Source organism: Scyliorhinus canicula, chromosome 18, assembly GCF_902713615.1.
Source record: "Scyliorhinus canicula chromosome 18, sScyCan1.1, whole genome shotgun sequence".
NCBI lineage: Eukaryota > Metazoa > Chordata > Chondrichthyes > Carcharhiniformes > Scyliorhinidae > Scyliorhinus > Scyliorhinus canicula.
This window is the reverse complement of record NC_052163.1, coordinates 122,580,198-122,601,473: the sequence shown is the minus strand read 5'-3', so window position 1 is coordinate 122,601,473 and position 21,276 is coordinate 122,580,198. Positions and strand designations below refer to the sequence as shown.

Genomic DNA, 21,276 nt, shown 5'->3' with positions numbered 1-21,276 from the left:
ATAAAACGCTCCTTAAAGCCTACAATTTTGATGAATCTTTTGGTCACCTGTAATATCTCTTTGTGGGACTCCGGGTACTATTTTGTTTGAGAACAGTCCTGTGAAGAATCGCGGGATATTTCATGAGGAGAACGAGGCCGTCCAGGCTAGTCAACATTTAAAAAAAAAATTTAGAGTACCCAATTAATTTTTTTCCAATTAAGGGTCAATTTATCATGTTCAATCCACCTACCTTGCACATCTTTGGGTTGTGGGGGCGAAACCCACGCAAACACGGGGAGAATGTGCAAACTCCACACGGACAGTGACCCAGAGCCGGGATCGAACCTGGGACCTCAGGCTATTCAACATTAATTGTTCCACTTAACGAGGCCTCACGGATTCTCACCGCAAATGAAATCTCGCCAGCCGGCACCGCACTAGCCAGTCCCCCGCAAACAAGATCAAACAACAACTTAAACAGCACTTACTCAGCCAACCGCAGCCAGCAGTTCCCGCTTGCTAGTGCCCTTAGAAACCTTTGCGGAGAATCACGCCCTATGTAAGGACACTCCATTATCATCACCATGGCACAAAATAGTCGCTGTCAGATAATTCAATTGAAGAAGCTAGGAGATTATCATAGCAGACTCCAGACAACAGCATCACGCAAACAACATCGGCAACAGCCGAGGAGGAATGGATTTTGTTATCAGTCTGGATGCCAGAAACATTAGCGATGAATGGACCACGGCAGTGATCAGATGAAGGCGAGTAAGGTCAAGGTAAAGTCGCCATAGTCCCAGATGACCATAGGCTGCTTTCCCCTTTGAGGCGGGGAGCTGACTGGTGGTGATTTAACCTGAAGATCGCCACATCTCAGGCGAGAGCGAAGGTTTAGAAGGCTGGGCCTTCACGAATAACCTTCCATCCAACAGAATGTCTCCAGGAAATGTGTTTTGATATTTTCGATCAGATTAGTAATAAAAAGGACAAAGCCATAGGGGTCTGGCATTGCAGTCGGAAGGAGGGTCAGGGCTGGTCACCTTGACTCAGGCCTACTTTCAACACTGGACAAGGCCAGCCGTGTCAGGGATGGTCAGTGTTTACAGCCACTTTGTGATATTGGCCTGAACGTTTGGGGCTGCAGTCATCACGGAGAGCCAGGAGCAGTCTACATGATTTGTGGACCTACAACTCACACTGAGGACTAACCGTTCCAGGAGTTATATCGGTCAGGTTTGAGGGATATTGGGACTGAGGTTTAAGGATAATTTTTAAAAAAAAAAATAAAATTTAGAGTACCCAATTATTTTTTCCAATTAATGGGCAATTTAGCGTGGCCAATCTACCTATCCTGCACATCTTTGGGTTGTGGGGATGAAACCCACGCAGACACGGGGAGAATGTGCAAACTCCACACGGACAGTGATCCAGGGTCAGGATTTGAACCCGGGTCCTCAGCGCCGTAGGCAGCAATGCTAACCACTGTGCCACCGTGCTGCCCGTTTAAGGATAATTTAAGGGAAACAACTAAATCCTGAAGGGGTTTGGGTTGAATTGAGTAAGATTTTGGGCAGAAATGTGGAGTTTTGCCTGTAGCTTTTCAGTAGGCATTTATTAATAAGTCAAGGTTGATACGTGTTTACGGGAATCTGGGGCAACCCGGTGTGGTCCTGAAAACAGGCTGACGAGATACACATATGCCAGGAACAGAAACTGCTGGAAACCCTGGCTGGAATTGAACAAAAGCACTCAAGCCAAAGCGTAAACCCGTTATTGTGATATGGAGTTTGATTACCCACTCCAAGTCTGTGAATATGTAACAGGTGATCAACTTTGCAGCAGGACAAAGAACAGACAAAAGAAGCCATCAGACTCCTGAATGAGCTGATGGCTGGTCAGACAAAGGGAGTTTCAGAGGACAATGGGCCTTGATTGAGCCACCATCGATAAACAGGAATATCTTGTATTTCCCATTAACCAGTGGGGTCTGACTAGGATAATGGCCAGTGGTGGGCATATACATATGACTCAATCCAAGCTTCCCAGTATAAGAAAGAAGCATCGAACAGATCAGGAGAGAAGCTGGGAGTTACCCAGGCACAACCATCTCAAGAAGAAAGGGCCCTGGGTTTCAAAACCAGAGAAGACATCAGCATCGAGTGATCGAAGACTACCAGCCCTCTTTACTCAATGTGGGTAAAACCCAAAGCTCAGCAGTGAGTCTGAGTCAGATTTTCTTGAATAATAGAAAATCCAGTGTGTGTGGGCGGGGGATGCTGGGTGTGGGCGGGGTCCGGGATGTGTGGGTGGGTGGGTGTGTGTGTGGGGGGGGGGGGGGGCGGATGCTGGGTGTGGGTGCTGGGTGTGATGTGTGGGGGGGATGCTGGGTGTGGGTGTGTGGGTGGGTGTGGGGTGTGTGTGTGTGTGGGGGGAAGGGGGATGCTGGGTGTTGTTGCTGGGTGTGGGGAGGGGGTGGGTACAGGGGGTGGGGAGGGGGTGGGTGCTGGTGTGGGGAGGGGTGGGTACTGGGTGTGGGGAGGGGGTGGGTGCTGGATGGGGGGGTGGGTGCTGGGTGTTGGGTGTGGGGAGGGGATGGGTACTGGGTGTGGGGAGGGGGTGGGTGCTGGGTGTGGGGAGGGGTGGGTGCTGGGTGTGGGGAGGGGTGGGTGTGGGGAGGGGGTGGGCATGGGGAGAGGTGAGTGCTGGGTGTGTGGGTGCTGGGTGTGGAGAGGGGGTGGGTGCTGGGTGTGGGGGTGCTGGGTGTGGAGAGGGGGTGGGTGCTGGGTGTGTGGGTGCTGGGTGTGGGGGGGGTTGGTGCTGGGTGTGGGGAGGGGTGGGTGCTGGGTGTGGGGGTGTGGAGAGGGGGTGGGTGCTGGGTGTGGGGGGTGGTGGGTGCTGGTCGTGGGGGGGTGCTGGGTGTGGGGAGGGGGTGGGTGCTGGGTGTGGGGTGGGTGGGTGCTGGGTGGGGGGGGTGGTTACTTGGTGTGGGGGGTGGGTACTGGGTGTGGGGGTGGGTACTGGGTGCGGGGGTGGGTGCTGGGTGTGGGGGGTGGGTGCTGGGTGTGGGGGGTGGGTGCTGGGTGTGGGGGTGGTTACTTGGTGTGGGGGGTGGGTACTGGATGTGGGTGGGTGGGTGCTGGGTGTTGGGGGGTGGGTGCTGGGTGTTGGGTGGGTGCTGGGTGTTGGGTGGGTGCTGGGTGTTGGGTGGGTGCTGGGTGTTGGGTGGGTGGGGTGGGTGCTGGGTGTGGGTGCTGGGTGTGGTGGGTGCTGGGCGTGGGGGGGTGCTGGGTGTGGGGAGGGGGTGGGTGCTAGGTGTGGGGTGGGGTGGGTGCTGGGTGTGGAGAGGGGGTGGGTCCTGGGTGTGGGGGGGGGTGGGTGCTGGGTGTGGAGAGGGGGTGGGTGCTGGGTGTGTGTGCTGGGTGGGGTGGGTGGGTGCTGGGTGTGTGGGTGCTGGGTGTTGGGGGTGGGTGGGAGCTGGGTGTGGGTGGGGTAGGTGCTGGATGTGGAGAGGGGGTGGGTGCTGGGCGTGGGGGGGTGCTGGGAGGGGGTGGGTGCTGGGTGTGGGGGTGGGTGCTGGGTGTGGAGAGGGAGTGGGTGCTGGGTGTGTGGGAGCTGGGTGTGGGGGGTGGGTGCTGGGTGTGGGGGGTGGGTGGGTGCTGGGTGTGGAGAGGGAGTGGGTGCTGGGTGTGTGGGTGCTGGGTGTGGGGAGGGGGTGGGTGCTGGGTGTGGGGAGGGGGTGGGTGCTGGGTGTGGGGGGGTGGGTGCTGGGTGTGGAGAGGAGTGGGTGCTGGGTGTGTGGGTGCTGGGTGTGGAGAGGGAGTGGGTGCTGGGTGTGGGGAGGGGGTGGGTGCTGTGTGTGGGGGGTGGGTACTGGGTTAGGGGGGGGGGGGGGGTACTTGCTGGGGTGCGGGTTATGGTTTAAGGATCAGGGCGGTGTGATTCTCCCTCTGCTGAGAGTTTTGTGAAGTTCAGCAACAACTGGAGCTGCTCTGACATCGCGATTATTTATATCCCACAGGGCGAGGCTTCGCTGCCGACTCAGCACAACCCCGGAGCTCTTATAGAAGCGCCTGTCCCTGCCCTGCCCCTTTCCCCCTTTCCCCTGCCCAGCCCAGCCCCAGCAGCGCGATGCAGAGCCAGGCCGCAATCTTCTCGGAGGGTGAGGACTGTAAGCCGGACTGGAGGGTGGCGAGCGCCCAGTACAATGACAGCGACACCCACTTGCACATCCTGGGCAAGCCGGTCATGGAGCGCTGGGAGACTCCATTCATGCATTCCCTGGCCAGCGCTGCAGCCTCCAGAGGTAAGGGAGTGAGGGAAGGGGAAGGGGAAGGGGAGGGGGGGGGGTTCTCAATTCCAGGCGGTTTTGCTTCTGCTATTCTTCCCCCTTTTCAAACACTCAACCTTCCCCCTGCCGAACGTGTCATTCTCTAGTCGTTAAAAAAATAAACTAATCTGAGTTTCTTAATGCACCCAACTAATTGCAGCTCAGTGGCTCCTGCACTCAGTGCATAATTGTTAGTGTTGCAAGTAGGTTTACATTAACCCTGCAATGAAGTTACTGTGAAAACCCCCTAGTCGCCACACTCCGGCGCCTGTTCAGGTACACAGAGGGAGAATTCAGACTGGCCAATTCACCTAACAAGCACGTCTTTCGGGACTTGTGGGAGGAAACTGGAGTTTGATCGCTCAATTGTTGCTCCCCAGCAGCACAGGGAGGGAACATCATTTCATTCATCCGTGGGAACTTCTACAAAGTTGTGTCCAAAAGTTAATCCGCCCCATGTTTATGTTCGATGACTATGAGTAAGTGGTAAGTGCAGGAGGGGAAGATTTTGTTTGGCTGGAACCTGGTTAACATGGGGCTTTCCCTGCTCTATTTATTATACGTGAATATTTCAAGTGTGTATTTGCACCAGTTGTGTGAGAGTTGAGGTGACAGAACAGGGTGGACTTAAGTCATGGAACAATATAAAAGCTGACTTGAAACAAAGTTTGTTGAGAATCAGAAAAGTGGTCTACAAAGCACTGAGCCAAATTGTTAATGACTATTCACTCAGGGAATTGTCACGGACAAGAGTGCTGATTGTACCTGGGGCACCGACTTTGTTGTGTAAGTAACCAGCAGAGCGTGCACAAAAAGAGATTTTTAAGAAAATTATACTGTAAGATTATAATTTGTATAATTGTACTGTAAATTATACTATAAGACAAAGTTCTGCATTTGACAAAGAAAAAATGGTATTATCTTGGGTGTGTGTGGACTCTTTTTTTCTTAAACTTTTTTTAAAATTTAGAGTGCCCAATTCATTTTCTCTAATTAAGGGGCAATTTAGCATGGCCAGTCCACCACCCTGCACATCTTTGTGTTGTGGGGGTGAAACCCACGCAGACACAGGGAGAATGTGCAAACTCCACACAGACAGTGACCCAGGATTGGGATTCGAACCTGGCACGTCAGCGCCATGAGGCAGCAATGCTAACCACTGCGCCACCGAGCTGCCCTGTGTGTGGACTCTTCAAACACACTCGCACTCATTGAGTTGATGGTGTGTTGACCTGCTGGTTTACTAACTAAGTCAGATAATATCACAGAACTTTTCTGAATACTGATATTGAGCATGTGTTTCAGGGTAAAGGTTGTAAATGTGAGTGTCCAGTTGCAGATATGAAGATGAAAGTCCATTTCACTTTTTATTGATTCAATACAATTAGATTTTGGGATCTGGGCATCGCTGGCTGAGCCAGCATTTGTTGCCTATCCCTAGTTGCCCCTTGAACTGAATGGCTCGTTCGACCACTTCAGAGGGCATTTAAGTCAACCACATTGCTGTGGATCTGGAGTCACATGTAGGCCAGGCCAAGCATCGGCAGCAGATTTCCTTTCCTAAAGGGCATCAGACGGGGTTTTTACGACAATCGGTTCATGTGCTCATCATTGGACTTTAGTTACAGATTATTATTTTAAATGCCATGGTGGGATTCGAACCCTGGGGCTGGCTTAGCACAGTGGGCTAAACAGCTGGCTTGTAATGCAGAACAATGCCAGCAGCGTAGTTTCAAGTCCCGTACCGGCCTCCCCGAACAGGCGCCGGAATGTGGCGACTAGGGGCTTTTCACAGTAACGTCATTGAAGCCTACTTGTGACAATAAGCGATTATTGGGGGCTAGTTTAGCACAGGGCTAAATCGCTGGCTATGAAAGCAGACCAAGGCAGGCCAGCAGCACGGTTCGATTCCCGTACCAGCCTCCCCGAACGGGCGGCGGAATGTGGCGACTAGGGGCTTTTCACAGTAACTTCCTTTGAAGCCTACTTGTGACAAGCGATTTTCATTTCATTTCAGAGTGGTTTCTTGGGTCTCGAGATTACTAATCCCGTGTCAAGGCCACTAAACCTCAACATGTCCACATTTTCCGTGTGCAAAGTTATTTGTCAAAAGTACAAATGCTCTTTGTCCAGCCACCCACTTGACTGTTGCACACTTGTGCCAGACACTCATTCAGAGGGTGAAATGAGTTTTGTAACAGCTGTGGTAAGAAGATGGCTCCATAACCTGGCCCTTTACTGCTATGTGAACATTGAAAAATACAAGGGACACATTTTAGGATTTGTGGTTTATAACCCTTTCATTGCACACTGTCCTGCAACATTGTTTTTAAGGATTGTTCGAAGCTCCAAAATAAATATTTCATTGGAGTTTTATCCTAATTTTTCTGCCAATTTTCTCCCCTTCCCTTTTGTTTGGCAGCTGTCGACTCCTGTGTATCTCCGATGTAACAATATCCTTCAGTCATCTTTAAATACCCCAGCTTGGAATTTGGTTGTGAAGAGAATGCAGTCACACGAGAAGACTGGGCCAGTGCAGATATCTGTTGGAGAAGATGCTGAGGGATCTATTCACATTTGGAAGAAAATAGACTTATCAGTGATAGGCAGCATGGTTTTGTGCAGGGAAGGTCATGTCTTACAAACCTAATAGAATTCTTTGAGGAAGTGACAAAGTTAATTGATGAGGGAAGGGCTGTAGATGTCATATACATGGACTTCAGTAAAGCATTTGATAAAGTTTCCCATGGCAGGTTGATGGAAAAAGTGAAGTCGTATGGGGTTCAGGGTGTACTAGCTAGATGGATAAAGAACTGGCTGGGCAACAGGAGACAGAGAGTAGTGGTGGAAGGGAGTGTCTCAAAATGGAGAAAGGTGATTGGTGGTGTTCCACAGGGATCCGTGTTGTTTGTGATAACTCAAGAGCAGACTATATGGTCAATGGAAGAGTCCTGGGGAAAATTGATGTACAGAGAGATCTGGGAGTTCAGGTCCATTGTACCCTGAAGGTGGGAACGCAGGTCGATAGTGGTCAAGAAAGCATACAGCATGCTTGCCTTCATCGGGCGGGGTATTGAGTACAAGAGTCGGCAGGTCATGTTACAGTTGTATCGGACTTTGGTTAGGCCACATTTGGAATACTGCGTGCAGTCCTGGTCGCCACATTACCAGAAGGATGCGGATGCTTTAGAGAGGGTGCAGAGGAGGTTCACCAGGATGTTGCCTGGTATGGAGGGTGCTAGCTATGAAGAAAGGTTGAGTAGATTAGGATTGTTTTCATTGGAAAGACGGAGGTTGAGGGGAGACCTGATTGAGGTCTGCAAAATTATGAGAGGTATGGACAGGGTGGATAGCAACAAGCTTTTTCCAAGAGTGGGGGTGTCAATTACAAGGGGGTCACGATTTCAAGGTGAGAGGGGAAAAGTTTAAGGGAGATGTGCGTGGAAAGTTTTTTACGCAGAGGGTGGTGGGTGCCTGGAATGCTTTGCCAGCCGAGGTGGTAGAGGCGGGTACGATAGCATCATTTAAGATGCATCTGGACAGATATATGAACGGGTGGGGAACAGAGAGAAGTAGACCTTGGAAAATAGACAACAGATTTAGATAAAGGATCTGGATCGGCGCAGGCTGGGAGGGCCGAAGGGCCTGTTCCTGTGCTGTAAATTTCTTTGTTCGATCTCAGTGAAGTTCTTCATGGAGCAGTCAGCACAATAGCTAATAATAATAATAATCTTTATTAGTGTCACAAGTAGGCTTACATTAACACTGCAATGAAGTTACTGTGAAAATCCCCTAGTTGCCACATTCCGACACCTGTTCGGGTACACCCGAGGGAGAATTCAGAATGTTCAATTCACCTAACAAGCACAGTTTTTGGGACTCATGGGAGGAAACCGGAGCGCCCGGAGGAAACCCACGCAGACACGGGGAGAACGAGCAGACTCCGCACAGACAGTGACCCAAGCCAGGAATTGAACCCGGATCTCTGGCGCTGTGAAGCAACAGTGCTAACTACTGTGCTACCGTGCCACTCAAGGTACATCTATGGATTTTCTGACCCACCAGCTGTTAGCTGCCACCTTGTTTTCTGGGTGTGAAATAGATTCTGTTAACACTGTCCTTTCTGCAGTGGCAGACAGAAATGCACTGGATTGAACAGTAAACTATGTTGCAATTGATGTTGGGGACAAAACAGCAGTATGACCAATTTCTTTGTCTTGGCTTAGGAGGACGTGTTCTGGAAATTGGGTTTGGAATGGCAATCGCAGCCACCAAGATAGAGTCGTTAAATATCGAAGAGCACTGGATCATTGAATGTAACGATGGTGTGTTTAAAAGATTGCAGGAATGGGCTAAAGAGCAACCTCACAAGGTGAGTCCCCAATAACTAAACATTGGTCAGTTCCACAGTTGTTCCAGTAATGAAATAATGAAGTGAAATGGCTCAACTCTCCTCTGGTTGGAGTCGTACCTGGCACAAAGTAAGATGGTTGTGGTTGTTGGAGGTCAATCATCTCAGGCCTGGGCTATCACTGTGGTGTTCCCCGGGATAGTGTCCGAGGCCTAACCATCTTCAGCTGCTTTATTAATTCCCTCCATAACAAGGTCAGAAGTGGGGATGTTCGCTGATGATTTGTTCAGCATCATTCGCGCCTCCTCAAATACAGAAGCAGTCCGGATCCATTTGCAGCAAAACCTGGACAATATTCACACTTGGGCTGATAAGTGGCAAGTAATATTCGCACCACACAAGTGTTAGACATCCGTGTGGAGTTTGCACATTCTCCCCGTGTCTGCGTGGGTTTCACCCCCACAACCCAAAGATGTGCAGGGTAGGTGAATTGGCCACGTTAAATTGCCCCTTAATTGGAAAAAAATGAATTGGGTACTCTAAATTTATTTAAAAAAACAAGTGTTAGACAATGACCATGTCCAACAAGACTGAATCGAATCTAGTTTTAAAAAAAATTTAGAGTACCCAATTCTTTTTTCCAATTAAGGGGCAATTTAACGTGACTAATTCACCTCCCCTGCACATTTTTTTGGGTTCTGGGGGTGAGACCCACACAGTTACGGGGAGAATGTGCAAACTCCACACGGGCAGTGACCCTGGGCCGGGATCGAACCCGGGTCTTCAGCGGCATGAGGAAGCAGTGCCAACCACTGTGCTGCCGCCTGAATCGAATCTAGTTATCTCCCCATTCAATGGCATTGCCATCGCTGAATCCCCTACTAACAACATCCTTAAGGTTACTATTGACCAGAAACTGAACTGGATCAGCCATATAAAATGCTGTGACTTTAAGAGAGGTCAGAGGCTGGGAGCACTGTGGTGAGTGACTCCAGCCAACTCCCCAAAGCCTGTCCACCATCTACAAGGCACAAATCAGGAGTGCGATGGAATGCTTTCCACTTTCCTGAATGAGTGGAACTCCCAACAACACTCAACACCACTCAAAAGAAAGCAGCCCACTTGATTGGCACGCCATTAATCTCCTCAACATTCACCCTCCCCCTTCACCACCAACGCACAGTGGCATCATTGTGTACCATTTATAAGATGCATTGCGACAAATCACCCAGGCTTCTTCGAGAGCACCGTCCAAACCCACATAACCTCCATCATCCAGGTGGACAAGGGCAGCAGAAGCTTGGGAACACCACCACCTTCAAATTCCCCTCCACGCCACACACCATCCTGACTTTATGTTGCCATTCCTTCACTGTGGCTCGGTCAGAATTCTGGAATTATTCTGTAATTTGTTACAGAATAAGAATTGTTACAGCGCAGGAGGCCATTTGGCCCATCGTGTCTGTACCCGCTCTCCAAACATCATGACTTAGTGCCATTCCCCCGTACCCCTGCACATTGTTTCTATTCAAGTAATTGTCCAATGCCCTCTTGAGTGCCTCGATTCAACCTGCCTCCACCGCACTTCCAGGCAGCGCATTCCACACCCGAACCTCTCGTTATGTGAAAACGTTTTTCTCACATCATATTTGCATCTTTTGCAAATCACTTCAAACCTGTTGATCTCCTTCCTGATCCTTTACAACCAGGAACAGTTCCTCGCTGCCTTCTCTGTCCAGCCCCCTCATGGTTTTGAACCTACCTATCAGATCTGCTCTTAGCTGGGGCAGCACGGCGGCCTAGTGGTTAGCACTGCTGCCTCACGGCGCTGAGGTCTCAGGTTCGATCCTGGCTCTGGGTCACTGTCCGTGTGGAGTTTGCACATTCTCCCCGTGTCTGCGTGGGTCTCACCCCCCACAACCCAAAGATGTGCAGGGTAGGTGGATTGGCCACGCTAAATTGTCACTTAATTGGAAAAAATGAATTGGGTACTCTAAAAAAGATCTGCTCTTAGCCTTCATCTCTTCATGGAGAACAGGTCCAATCTCTCCAGTGCCAACCTCGTCAATCTACCCTCATGACTGGAGAGATAGAACAGGTTGGAGGAACTGACAGGCAAACCTCTGTTTCTCTGAGACATCAAAAACTCTGTTGGCTCAGGTAATGGTTAAATATCCCACTTTGAAGATGGGCATGGAATTTTCCTGGAATCACGGCCAACATTCCTACCTCAGCAACTGCCACCACAACAGAATTCCGGGTCGAGCATGTAATTGTTGGTTGTGGGCCCTTGTTGTATGCAGTGCAAAATCACCAGTCACTGCATTTTGAAGTGATATGATGCATGGGAAGTGCTTTGTGATATTTCAAAGCGATTGTAAAACACCACATGAATGCTCGTCTTTCTTTACTACATATGGGAAATTTCAGTAGAATGTTACAGCACAATAACAGGTCATTGAGCACATCAAGTTTGCGGTTATTTTTTTCTCTATAAGAACTGCCTAGAAAAATCCCACTTGCCTGCTAACATCCAAATAATGAAGAAAGAACATTTATAATCTGCTATGAATTTAAATCAGTCTTGTACATTTTCCAATGCAGATTGTCCCCCTCAAGGGGCTCTGGGAGGATGTCGTTGCAACATTACCAGATGCACATTTTGATGGTAAGTTTGGCTTTGGTATTTTATTTCTGAAGTACTTTTTTTTACAAAATCTTTGACTATTTACGCAATTTTTAAAAAATGCTCTTAACTAGTGGTAGAAATTATGTTTAGAGGAAGGATTTGGAAGACAGAAATCTATTTAAAACTGAAGCGAATGTTCGGGAATATATTAACAACCTGAGAACTTGTGTTTCTGTAGAGCTGTGAGTACAGCTAAATCATTCAAGGAGCTTTACGGGAGTGTTATCAACAAAAATCTGACACTGAGTACATATACATTAGGGCAAATGGCCAAAAGGCTGGTTAAAGAGATAAGCTTTGAAGAATAACTTAAAGGGGAGAGAATGAATGAGGTTTAGGGCAGGAAGTCCAAAACCTTGAACCGAGGCAGCTAAAGTTAGCACCAGTGGAAGGGAGATTAAATTCAGGGATGGACGAGGCCAGAATTGGAGGACTACAGGAATCTCAGTGGGCTGAAAGGGAGATCGAAGGAATTAGAATAGCACAAACATTGGTATGCGCGTTCTGCTCTTAGATGCCATGGGAATATTTTGTGAATATTTAATGATAAATGAATATAAAAATCTTTATTGTCACAAGTAGGCTTACATTAACACTGCAATGAAGTTACTGTGAAAATCCTCTCATCGCCTCATTCCGGCGCCTGTTCGGGTACACGGAGGGAGAATTCAGAATGTCCAATTTACCTAACAGCACGTCTTTCGGGACTTGTGGGAGGAAACCAGGGCACCCGGAGGAAACCCACGTAGACACGGGGAGAACGTGCAGACTCCGCACAGATAGTGACCCAAGGCGGGAATTGAACCCGGGACCCTGGCGCCGTGAAGCAACAGTGCTAACCACTGTGCTCCAATGCTGCCCCAAAGGAGAATGTCAGGAGTGGGATGAGATTGAATGACCAAGACAAGAACTTCAATACTGTATCAACCTTTGTTTTATATATGCTGACTGCCCATTTTAGACAATCTGGACTGTTTTATCCATGGCGCCTAATTGGAATATCAACTGTCCACCAGACGGTTAAACATATGAATATAACATCCACTAAACTATGTGGAATTGATTCATTCACAAAATTCTGTGGAATTGCCGTGAAGAGGTTATGTTCAAAATTCACAAGGAACGTATTTTCAGAGTAGGCACCTGATGGGGGAAAGGGAGCAAGTTCCCAGAATCAATCTCCTGCCCTTGCTGACTTAGGCAATCTCAGTTAGGATGCCAGTTTGTATCGAGGCTAGGTTGGAGCAAGGGGAGAGCTTTGTCCCGGATAACTATTCTGACAGACCATGCTGGAAGTGCACTTATTTGGGATCTTACATAAGATCAGCATGGAGCTTGGCTGTGATACCAGCTAGAGCTGAATAACCTTGAAATCCCATCACTGATAATGGTCAGTAAAGGCGGGAAAAAAACTCCTATTAGTTTGATAGTAACATAGGAACGCTTGGTAAGAGGACACTGAGGTTTACAATAGTAAATAAACGGAACAGTTTTGTTCTAAACATTTTGCAATCCTATCCTCCATCTGCATGCATCATTTTTTTTGTTAATTATGGAAATAGTTTGGAAGGGAAATACAAGAGAACTTGGAGGAAGGAGATGAAAAAGGAAAGAAGAAAAGGATAAAATAAATAAACAAACCCTCCACAGGCCCCCCCAAAAATAAATGAGAAGAAAATCAACAACAATCATAGGACAGTAAGAAGTCTTACAACACCAGGGTAAAGTCCAACAGGTTTGTTTCAAACACGAGCTTTCGGAGCACTGCTCCTTCCTCAGGTGAAATCATTTCACCCGAGGACGGAGCAGTGCTCCGGAAGCTAGTGCTTGAAACAAACCTGTTGGACTTTAACCTGGTGCTGTAAAACGTCTTACTGTGCTCACCCCAGTCCAACGCCGGCATCTCCACATCATGGCAATCATAGGACAGGTTTTTTTTTACATGATACGATATATACAACCTGATTAGGGAATGCTATATCAAAGAAGAGAGCGTAGTTCCTCAAAATAAACTAGGAAAGGTCGCCAAGCTGCATAAAACCCATCAGTGGAGCCCCTTATGCTGTACATTATTTTTTCAGGTTTGAGATGTTACATTAGACCATGTATCCAATTAGTAAAATAGGGCGGAGCAGACTGTTTCCAATTTAATAGAATAATGCGTCTGGCCATTAATGTTGAAAAGGCGAGTGCATCAGTCTTTTTGTAAGAGGGATGCATTTGGTTCCATTCCAAACAGCTGTAATAGGTGTTATTACTAACAATGTGAGAGTGATGTAAAATGTTTGTGTCCAAAACAAAACCAATTTAGGACACAGCCAGTACATGTGAATTAGAGAGGCTGGGGCAGTGCGGCATTTACCACAGGTTGATTCAGAATTTGGATAAATCTTATAGTTTAACTTTGAATAGATGGATACAATATAAGATTTCAAATTGTAGCAACCCGTGTCTTGCGCGTACAGATGAAGAATTTACACAAGAGAGAATCTGCTTCCAGTCTGAATAAAAAAATCTTGCTCCCGAAGTCTGTCATTGGTGACTCCCATCTCAGTATTGCAAAACCTCTTGGCAAACTCTTGATGAGTTGCTTCTTCTACAAAAGGAGAGGGCTGTTTATTTACAGTGCCTGTTTTGCCCTGCAGTCTTTTTGTGTAGAGTACATATCCTTGTGTTCTAAATAATACCACAACAGTAATCTGCACAATTACTGAACAAGCCCATCTGGTTCCGATCAAGGGAGTCAACTTTATTTACAGATGATAAACAATATTAACAAAATGACAGGTTAACTAAATTTCAGATTTGAACAGAGTTGATAGGTTGAATTTTTAAAAATGCTATGCCTTTGAATGCAACAAATGCTGCAATTAGACATTATGCTGTTTAGAATGGTGGCACTGATTTTTAAAAGATATTTCACTGGATGTAGGCACCCCTAGCTGGTCAGTAGTTTTATCTCATCCCTATTTGCCCGTGAGATTTTGTCCCTCCCAATGTTGTTGTAGCATTTATACGGCAAAGGGAACTGAGGTGCAGTGGTTAGCACTGCTGCCTCATGGCACCGACGACCCGGGGACCGTCCGTGTGGAGTTTGCACATTCGCCCCGTGTCTGCGTGGGTCTCACCCCCACAATCCAAAGATGTGCAGGGTAGGTGGATTGGCTGCGCCCCTTAATTGGAAGAATTGGGGGGAAAAAATCAACTGTTGCTCCAACATTAGAAATTCAAGGCTTGGAAGTTTAAGCCAGTTGCCGTTGGAACTGGAAGCACTATCTACCTCCAGGTGGCTTATCGCCCATTGCTGAACTGGGATTTTGACTGGCTATGTAAATATCGGCAATTTTATACAAAGTGCGCAGATTTTTCTTCTCCCTCCTTCCCATAATCCCAACAATTTATCCTGCTTTTGAAACATGATCTCCTGTCCACCTGCAAGATCTCAGCAAGTTTCTTGGCTGCAGAGTCGAGTATAAATCTGTTTTTACCACTTAAATCCACACACGTTAATTTTTCAACCTGGAACACTGACGAGCGATGAGGAATTACATTCAAGGTTTGTTTTCTGGTCTCTAGCCAAGTGGCCCTGAGGTCAACTCCTCAGATCAGCAGACATGGCCCAGAGTAACAATCAAAACTCTGAGCGCGTTGGGTCAGTGTGGCTGAGCACAGGCTGTCTCCATTAAGCAACTGAATAGTTAAAAAAAAAAAAATTCAGATTGCACAATTCTTTTTTTTTTAAATTAAGGGGCAATTTAGTGTGGCCAATCCACCTACCCTGCACATCTTTGGGTTGTGGGGCTGAGACCCATGCAGACACAGGGAGAACGTGCAAACTCCACACGGACAGGGGGCCGGGATCGAACCCGGGTCCTTGGTGCCATGAGGCAGCAGTGCTAACCACTGCATTGCCCCTTAAGCAACTGAATAGTGATATCTGTTTTATTGCTCATTGAAATTTCTCAACTTTCCCTCCTTGGGCCTTGTACCTCCTTATCTCTGTAACCTCCTCCAGTTCAACAATCATGCAACAAAATAGAGTGATAAGAGCATAGAAAGAGGCCCTTTGGCCCATCACGTTTGCACCGGCCATCAAGCGTCTATGTATTCTAACCCCATTTTCTCTGCCTTTCTGCAGTTCTGACTTCATACATCTTTCTTTTCCCCATCATCAGTAGCTGTGCCTTCAGTTGTCTAGGCCTCATACAATTTGTCATTTACAGCACAGAAGAGGCCATTTGGCCCATCATGTCCATGCTGGCTCTCCGCAGAGCAGTTCAGGCACTACCATTCTTACATTGGTCTCTCCAACCTCACAAGTTAATTTCCATCAAGTGCCCGCCAATTTATTTTTGAAATAGTTGCTTCCACCACCCACAGGTTCCAGGTCATTACCACTCGTTGTGTAAAGAAGTTCCCCCTCCCATTCCCCCCCCCCCCCCCCCCCCCCCACACCCTCTCTTGGCCAAAATGTTAATCTCTGTCCCCCTCGTCCTTGTATTCTGCTCTGAGATGCCATCCAGGAACACCTCCCCCTCCTCTTTAAAACCCAACTCTTTGACAACCGTTCTGATGCCTCCTTCTTTGCCTCGAGTTTCAATTTCTTGTTTGCAGCTTGAGGCGCCTGGTGAAGTTTTACTATTTTCATCGGCGCTATATAAATGGAAGTTGTTGTTTAATCTCTGGAAGGGGAAGCAAGAAATAATTCTTTCCTTTTTCCATTTGTTTTCCAGGAATTCTTTATGACACCTACCCATTGTCAGAAGAAACCTGGCACACCCATCAGTTTGAATTTATCAAGGTAAGTCGAGAGGATAACCTTGGCTTTCAAGTCAGCGGTGACTGATTAGTGCTATTTGTTCTTTACCCTCCCTCATAATCTTTCTGTGGACTTTTGCGCTGGAACATGCAATGTTCAGAAAGCTGAAACAGTGGCCGCATTCCACAGGGGATCTGGGAGAACAGGGCAAACAACTATGTTTCACAGTAACCAACCAAATTGAAGAACCCTTACTGAGTCACGTAACAGGAATTTAGGTTAGAACATTTAATTCAGTGCCAAATTATATGTGGTAAGTAAAATGAAGAGGATGGGCTTTGTTGTGTTCTGTGATATAACCATTGTATTGATGTACCCAGAACATATAGTTCTTTAACTATAAAGATCATTTATTATTTTTTTTAAAATAAATTTAGATTACCCAATTATTTTTTTTTCCAATTAAGGGGCAATTTAGTGTGGCCAATCCACCTTCTCTGCACATTTTTGGGTTGTGGGGGCGAAACCCACGCAGACACGGGGAGAATGTGCAAACTCCACACGGACAGAAAGATCATTTATTAACAGACACATGGAAGACCGTCACAGATCTCCATCTCGACCCCCACCACCCTGGACATAGCCCCGAAAAAGGCTGTCCAGAACTCCCTGGGACTGGAGCAGGGCCAGAACATGTGGGTGTGATTGACCGGGCCCCCGACACCATTCGCACTTATCCTCCACCTCCTGGAAGAGCCCACTCATGCGTGTCTTAATAAGGTGCACTCTCTGCACAGTCTTGATCTGCACCAGGCTTAGCCCAGCGCAGGAGGTAGAGTTGATCCTGTGCAGCACCTCGATCCAGAGTCCTCTCCCATCTCCAGAAGACATAGGAGCAGAATTAGGCCACTCAGCCCATCGAGTCTGTTCTGCCGTTCAATCACAGCTGAATGTTTCTCATCCCCATTCTCCTGCCTTCTCCTCATAACTCCTGATTAATCAAGAACCTATCTATCTCTGTCTTAAAGACACTCAGTGTTTTGGCCTCCACAGCCTTCTGGCACTAAGTTCCACATTCACCACCCTGTGGCTGAAGGAATTTCTCCTCATCTCCATGTCCAGCTCCTCCTTCCATTTCCATCTGGTCTCGTCCAGTGGGGTCCTGATATTTTCCATGGAGTTGTCCGTAGATGTCGCAGGATCTGGTGTTCTTGATTAATCAGGGGTTATGGGGAGACGGCAGGAGAATGGGGATGAGAAAAATATCAACCATGATTGAATGGCAGAGCAGACTCGATGGGATGAATGGACTAACGCTGCTCCTATGTCTTATGGTCTCATCCAGTTAAATCTCCACAATTTCAACATTGCAATTGATATTGACTCTCCTTGTTCAAAGCCATGGGAGGGGCGTCGCTGTCTGGGCCAGCATTTGTTGCCCATCCTTAATTGCCCTTGAACTGAGTGGCTTACTGGGCCATTTCAGTGGGGGGGCAGTTAAGAGTCAACAGCATTGCTGTGTGGGTCTGGAGTCAGATGTAGGCCAGACCGGGTAAGGACGGCAGATGTCCTGAAGGGCATTAGTGAACCAGGTGGGTTTTTACGACAATGATTCCATGATCATCATTAGACTTTTAATTCCCGCTTTCTTCTTATGGAATTCAAATTTCACCGTCTGCCATGGTGGGATTGAAACCCAGGGCCCCTGAGCATTACCCTGGGTCTCTGAATTACTAGCCCAGTAACAATACCGCTACGTCACTACCTCCCCAGATTTGTGCTTGATGTGCTGTTACCTACAGGGCGACAGACCAAGAGCTGGAATTAGACAGAATAGTCCTTTCCTAGAACATCAGAACGAGGAGCAGGAGTAGTTTGTTTGATGCATCAGGTAAATCTGAGAAGGACAGGAGGACACAATGCAGCCACATCTAATTGTATTCATTCGATTCATTTTCTTTCAGGGTCATGCCTGCCGATTGCTGAAGCCTGGAGGTGTTCTTACATATTGCAACCTCACCTCCTGGGGAGAGCTACTGAAGGGAAAGTACAATGACATTGAAAAAATGTTCCAGGTAAAAAAAACAACAAATGCCCATTATCTGAAGCTCCGTGCATTGTGGGAGAGATCTATATGATCCATTTGTAAACTCCAGAGTGCTTGGGATTTGTCACTGAGTTATTGTAAAAGTAATCTTATTGTTATGCATTGATGAGAAACGCTAGGCAACACTGACTTCTTGTACCTGGCATGTGCTACAGCTATTCTGCAGTTGTTTTATGACTAAATAACTCTGAGTTATTTGGTACTTTCACATCCTCAGAAAATCCCACGAGTGCTTAAAAAGTCACAAATTAGGAGTGTTGATGGAATACTCTCCACTTGATGAGTGCAGCTCCAACAACACTCAAAAAACTGGACACTATCCAGGACAAAGCATACCTCGCTTGATTGGCACCCCACCCACCACCTTCAACATTCACTCCCCCTACCACTGTGGGTGCAGTGTCCCAGCTACAAGATGCACTGCAGCAACTCACCAAGGCTTCTTCAACAGCACCTTCCAAACCTCTGCCGCCTAGAACAAAGGCAGGAGGTGCCACCACCTGTAGGTTCCCCTCCCAAACCACACAACATCCTGACTTAGAAATGCAGCGCGGTTCCATCGGTGCTGCTGGATTATAAACCTGGAACTCACACTTCCCAACAGCACTGTAGGGTGTACTCATGCCACACACACACTGCAGCAGTTCATGGCAGTAACACACTGCCATCTTTTCAAACGTTGGGAGGGATGCGCGATAAGCGCTGGCCTCGCCAGCAACAACCACATCCTATTAACAAATACATTAAAAAAATATTTTTGGAAGGCAGTCACTGTTATATAAACAAATATGAGTCAATTTGCACAAAGCAAGGTTTAATTAGTGTGATGCCTCATATGTGCGGTGGGGCAGCACGGTAGCACAGTGGTTAGCACTATTGCTTCATAGTGCCAGGGTTCCAGGTTTGATTCACGTTCTCCCTGTGTCTGCGTGGGTTTCCTCCCAGAAGTCCTGAAAGACGTGCTTGTTAGGCGAATTGGACATTTTGAATTCTGACTCAGTGTACCCGAACAGGCGCCGGAGTGTGGCGACTGGGAGATTTTCACAGTAACTTCATTGCAGTGTTAATGTAAGCCTACTTGTGACACTAATGAAGATGATTATTATTATTAAAAGGCAGTACCTCTAACATGGCAGCACTCCCTAACATAAACTTGGATTATGTCCCCAAATCTTCGTAAGGCTGTGACCCACAATCGACAATGGCATTCAAAGAATTGGGCAGCCTGAAGCCAGTTTCCAGTGACATGGACCTCCAGGACTTGCCCCAATTTCATATCAATCAACATCAAATTGGCAAACTCAGAGGGTGTTTAGACCAGGGTGCAGCAAAGGGTGGCCAAGAGGTTGAGGTATTATGCATTTTTGTGAAAGAGAAGAGGGAGATTTACTTTGCATCGAAGCTGCTCTACCTAATCTGGGCTAATGTTCAAGTTGGAAAGAGTTTCCTGCCTCATTATCCCTCACCCTGATGAGCATCTAAAAAATATTTTTCAAAAATATGAAGGCTTTTGCATGTGGAAACAATTATATTGCCCTGTAAATAATCTTGGAACGTCTGGGACATGCAGTGCCGTGTGATCTGCTTAACGTTTCCTAAATAACTTGGGCCTTTAATCTGTCCAGGAAACCCAAGTCTCTCAGTTGGTGGAGGCCGGCTTCAAGAAGGAGAACATTCATACCAGCGTGATGGACCTCATTCCTCCCAAAGATTGCAGATATTACTCTTTTCATAAGATGATCACACCCACGATAACGAAACACTAACCAGCCACTCTTCAGCAGCACCATGAAGAACCATTATGCTCTTAACATTTTTAAGGGATGTCTTTTTATGTGAGTCAATTTATCAACTGCATCCCAGATTCTTTGCGATATTGTGAAAAATGATTAACTCAATTAATATGGTTCTGGTTTATGTATGTATCACTGTTGAATGCAATGAGGCTGTATTATTGATGTCAGATTTTTGGAACGTCAACCACTATTTGTGCAATAGGTGTCACAATTTGAAACATGCATTCCCACATTTGCCCCTCACTCTCAAACTACCCCTCACCAAATGTCTGATTTTCTAGCAGTTTATAACAGACATTGGTGCCCTGGAACAGACTAAAAGAAACCCAGTGTTGCCATTGGTGGTGACTCAAAGTGGTGAGAGACAGCCCACTTGACAGGACTCTTCTACCCATGTAGTGATCCACTTAGTAATCTTCTGAATTATACTGCCACTTTGCCCTGTTGTATTATGGATTTGAAAGTGGCAACAAAACTTGAGCTCAAGGTTTTGGTCTTTTTTTTAAAAAAGGAGCAATTTAGCGTGGCCAATCCACCTACCCTGCGTATATTTGGGTTGTGGGGGTGAGATCCACGCAGACACGGGGAGTGCGTGCAAACTCCACTTGGACATTGACCTGGAGCTGGGATCGAACTCGGGTCCTCGGCACCTTGAGGCAGCAGTGCTAACCACTGCGCTGCCCAAGGTTTTGATCTCATAATTAAAGAGATACTTGGTTTGCTGGCATTCATGGGAAAACTAAGAAAATATCCAACAGCTATGTTAAGTAAGAAGGAAGCTTGTATACGGGAGAATTAAAGATTTGGTCGTAAATCATATATTTGTCTCATCTCATGTGTTTCCCCAAACTTAAATTGGCCCCAACACCTCCTTAAGTCCCCATTCCTCTTGGAGTCAACTCAAGGAAGTTTTTTTTTTGTTTTTCACAATATCCAGTCAGCATAAAAGGGAATACGAGGAGCATTTAGTGACTTACTCTGCTGTTTCTCCCCCTCTGCTAGAGATTGGCTTATTGCAGATTCTCAGAAGGTGGTGGTAGAGGAGGATTGTACCTTTTAAAATAAATCGATGCAAAGGAAGTTTTATTGTGCCAAATGTGATTTAAACAAGTTATTAGGAGCTGTTTTCATCATTACCTGCTGAAATCCACGCAGACACTTGAAACGTTAAGAGGGGAAAACAGCGTCAGAACCATGGAAAGTTGCATACAAGACAGTGGAGATGCAGTCTTACAAAATTCTCACACTAATCAAAAACGTAA

General features: G+C 47.0%; 1 protein-coding gene across 1 annotated transcript; it reads left to right on the top strand.

Annotated features, from left to right (window-relative positions):
* Nucleotides 1-1,993: 1,993 nt before the first annotated feature.
* On the top strand, nucleotides 1,994-20,833 carry LOC119953734 (guanidinoacetate N-methyltransferase-like). The gene is made up of 7 exons (XM_038778297.1): nucleotides 1,994-2,177; nucleotides 4,004-4,288; nucleotides 8,539-8,684; nucleotides 11,268-11,331; nucleotides 16,086-16,153; nucleotides 18,076-18,186; nucleotides 19,844-20,833. Exons 1-7 carry the CDS (start codon nucleotides 2,009-2,011, stop codon nucleotides 19,982-19,984), a joined length of 984 nt encoding a protein of 327 aa, XP_038634225.1. The 5' UTR covers nucleotides 1,994-2,008; the 3' UTR covers nucleotides 19,985-20,833.
* Nucleotides 20,834-21,276: the final 443 nt, after the last annotated feature.